The 3,494-nt window shown below is 37.4% G+C and overlaps 1 protein-coding gene across 1 annotated transcript; it reads left to right on the top strand.

The window, feature by feature from the left end:
* Nucleotides 1-1,272: 1,272 nt before the first annotated feature.
* LOTGIDRAFT_102524 (hypothetical protein) lies at nt 1,273-1,533 on the top strand (the record flags this gene model as incomplete). The annotated part of the gene is made up of 1 exon (XM_009045847.1): nt 1,273-1,533. A coding segment is annotated over one exon (261 nt), but the record flags the coding sequence as incomplete, so codon positions are not given.
* Between the last annotated feature and the right edge of the window lie 1,961 nt (nt 1,534-3,494).

The raw sequence follows: 3,494 nt of genomic DNA, 5'->3' as shown, positions 1-3,494 counted from the left end.
AGTGAAAATATTTTATTATTGTAATTTAATAAATAAATATGAATAAAACATTTAATGTATAAATAACTCTAGAATAAAAAGATACAAAATATATGTGTCTTGAAATATCTGATAACAAGCGGTGGAATCTTGTCGAAACGTCGTGTTAAAAAAATAAAGTTATTGTTATCCAGAAAGACTTATATTTTATCTGAGTATGTTTGTCAAATAAACTATGCCGACAGTAAAACAGACATAGACATTTTAATATCCTATTGTGAAAGAAAATCAGACAGCTTTTGACAGAGTTGACAAGCTAAGCCTGTAGCACATAGCACATAGGGACTTCATTATGCCATCCGAACGACCCTTTTCTGGTCAATTATTTGTGAATTTATACCAGAACAGTCGTCGTCGGACAGGAAATCAGAATATTGTAAAGCTAGAAAAGATCGCTCGAATCCTTCTGAAAAGCACCTGTTTATTAAGCAAATGTAGAACTACGATGTAGCTGTTTCAAAATATCAAAATAAAGTCTATCTTCGTTAGGAATTCAAATAGTTGAAACCAATTCTACAACCAACATTTTCTCATCTCGAGTCGAGTCCAGCTTAGATCGAGATTTCACAGACTTCAAACAACAGTTTCTATAAATCCTCGTTCGCAGTCGATACAGAAAATAATAGAAGGAATGGCACAGTGGGGCTGCGACTAATGGTACTATACACACATACAGAGCTGCTTGCACTGGGTTTCCACTGTAGTCCAGGATGGCGTAAATATACGGTTCGTTGTTATAATTGGTGCCACCTTTAGCCCAATAAACCAAGGTAAAAATGGCGTAGAGAATACAGAGAAAAGAAGAATGAAGGAAATGTAAAAATCGGACTGGTTGATGGGATATAAAGGCGTCCAGTACGATAAGTACCAGATTAATACCATGAGTATTTATACTGATGACTGTGGGTCCGATCTCAGCTGAAAATAAAAAAAAATCAAATAAATATTATAATCTTGAAATTTTTGAACAGACAAACGTCTCACTTAAGAGGCAAGTGTACTTACTGAACAGACAAGCGTACTCACTGAACAGATAAGCAAACTCACTGAACAGGCAAGCGTATTCACTGAACAGGCCAGCATACTCATTGAACAGACAAGCGTACTCACTGAACAGTCAATCAAACTCACTGAACAGGCAAGCGTATTCACTGAACAGGCCAGCATACTCATTGAACAGACAAGCGTACATAATGAACAGACAAGCGTACTCACTGAATAGACAACATACTCACTGAACAGACAAGTGTACTTAATGAACAGGCAAGTGTACTTACTGAACAGACAAGCGTACTCACTGAACAGATAAGCAAACTCACTGAACAGGCAAGCGTATTCACTAAACAGGCCAGCATACTCATTGAACAGACAAGTGTATTCACTGAACAGTCAAGCGAACTCACTAAACAGACAAGCATACTCACTGAACAGACAAGCGTACATACTGAACAGACGAGCGTACACACTGAACAGACAAGCGTACACACTGAATAGACAAGCATACTCGCTGAACAGACAAGTGTACTTACTGAACAGGCAAGTGTACTTACTGAACAGGCAAGCGTACTTCACTGAACAGGTGGGCATTCTCACTCAACAAGCAAACGTATTCACTGAACAAGTAACCTTTCTCACTGAACAACCAAGTGTACTCACTAAACAGATAAACAAACTCACTGAACAAACAAGCGAACTCACTGAACCGACAAAGAACAAGCAAGCGTATTCACTGCACAAGTAACCATTCTCACTGAACAAGTAAGCATACTTACTAAACAGACAAGCGTATTCACTGATAGTCAAGCGAGCTCACTGAACAGACAAACGTAGGCAATAAACAGCCAAGCGTACTCGATGAACAAACAAGCGTATTCACTGACAATCAAGTATACTTACGATCATAAACTGACACCCAGAAAATAATACAAATAATAGTCGTTATAGTCGTGGATATATTAAACAGAATCCATTGGAATTTTAAAACAACTGGCAACCATTTACAGTACAGAATACCTTAAATAGATATTACTTTGTAAAACGAGGTTTTAAATGATGTTTGTCGATATTGAAGTCGACGTTTGATATATTAAATAGAATCAATTGAAATATTCAAATAACGGGCATTTATATCATATAACACGCTTTGACACAACGGACAATACAAGGAAGCGATGGAGACGTTCCGGAGATGGCAGAAATTTGATTGGTTAAAGCAGGGTAAGTTCGAAAGGTTATTTTGACGAATATTTAAAAGGTCAGTCCTTAGACCCTAACCGGAGTGGCTATATTAAATCTATAGGGGTTATAACACAAGTACTAGAGTTCGAATGACCACTTACCATCCTCGTCTTTCCAGTATAAGTTATAGCACCAAGCCGTGAATGCTCTCAGTATGGAACTAGCCGTCAGGAGATAGAGGGCCCAGTACGTAAACCAGATATATATCTTATCATCATTATTAACTACAGCTGAGGATATGACTACCAGGGTGAAATAACCAGCTACTAGACAGCGGTAGACAGGATAGACAGCACATTCTCTTCTATACTATAATTATAAACACAATAACTAGCTACTAGACAGCGGTAGACAGGATAGACAGCACATTCTCTTCTGTACTGTAATTATAAATACAATAACTAGCTACTAGACAGCGGTAGACAGGATAAACAGCACATTCTCTTCTATGCTATAATTATAAATACAATAACTAACTACTAGACAGCGGTAGACAGGATAGACAGCACACTCTCTTCTATGCTATAATTATAAACACAATAGCTAGCTACTAGACAGCGGTAGACAGGATAGACAGCACATTATCTTCTATGCTATAATTATAAACACAATAGCTAGCTACTAGACAGCGGTAGACAGTATAGACAGCACATTATCTTCTGTACTATAATCATAAACACAATAGCTAGCTACTAGACAGCGGTAGACAGGATAAACAGCACATTATCTTCTGTACTATAATTATTAACACAATAGCTAGCTACTAGACAGCGGTAGACAGGATAAACAGCACATTCTCTTCTATGCTATAATTATAAACACAATAGCTAGCTACTGGACAGCGGTAGACAGGATAGACAGCACATTATCTTCTGTACTATAATTATAAACACAATAGCTAGCTACTAGACAGCGGTAGACAGGATAAACAGCACATTCTCTTCTATGCTATAATTATAAACACAATAACCAGCTACTAGACAGCGGTAGACAGGATAGACAGCACATTATCTTCTGTACTATAATTATAAACACAATAGCTAGCTACTAGACAGCGGTAGACAGGATAAACAGCACATTCTCTTCTATGCTATAATTATAAACACAATAGCTAGCTACTAGACAGCGGTAGACAGGATAGACAGCACATTATCTTCTATGCTATAATTATAAATACAATAGCTAGCTACTAGACAGCGGTAGACAGGATAGACAGC

The sequence above is a fragment of the Lottia gigantea genome, assembly GCF_000327385.1.
Source record: "Lottia gigantea unplaced genomic scaffold LOTGIsca_1, whole genome shotgun sequence".
Classification (NCBI taxonomy): Eukaryota; Metazoa; Mollusca; class Gastropoda; family Lottiidae; genus Lottia; species Lottia gigantea.
Note: the sequence above shows the minus strand (reverse complement) of the source record. Positions and strands in the feature narration are given on the sequence as shown.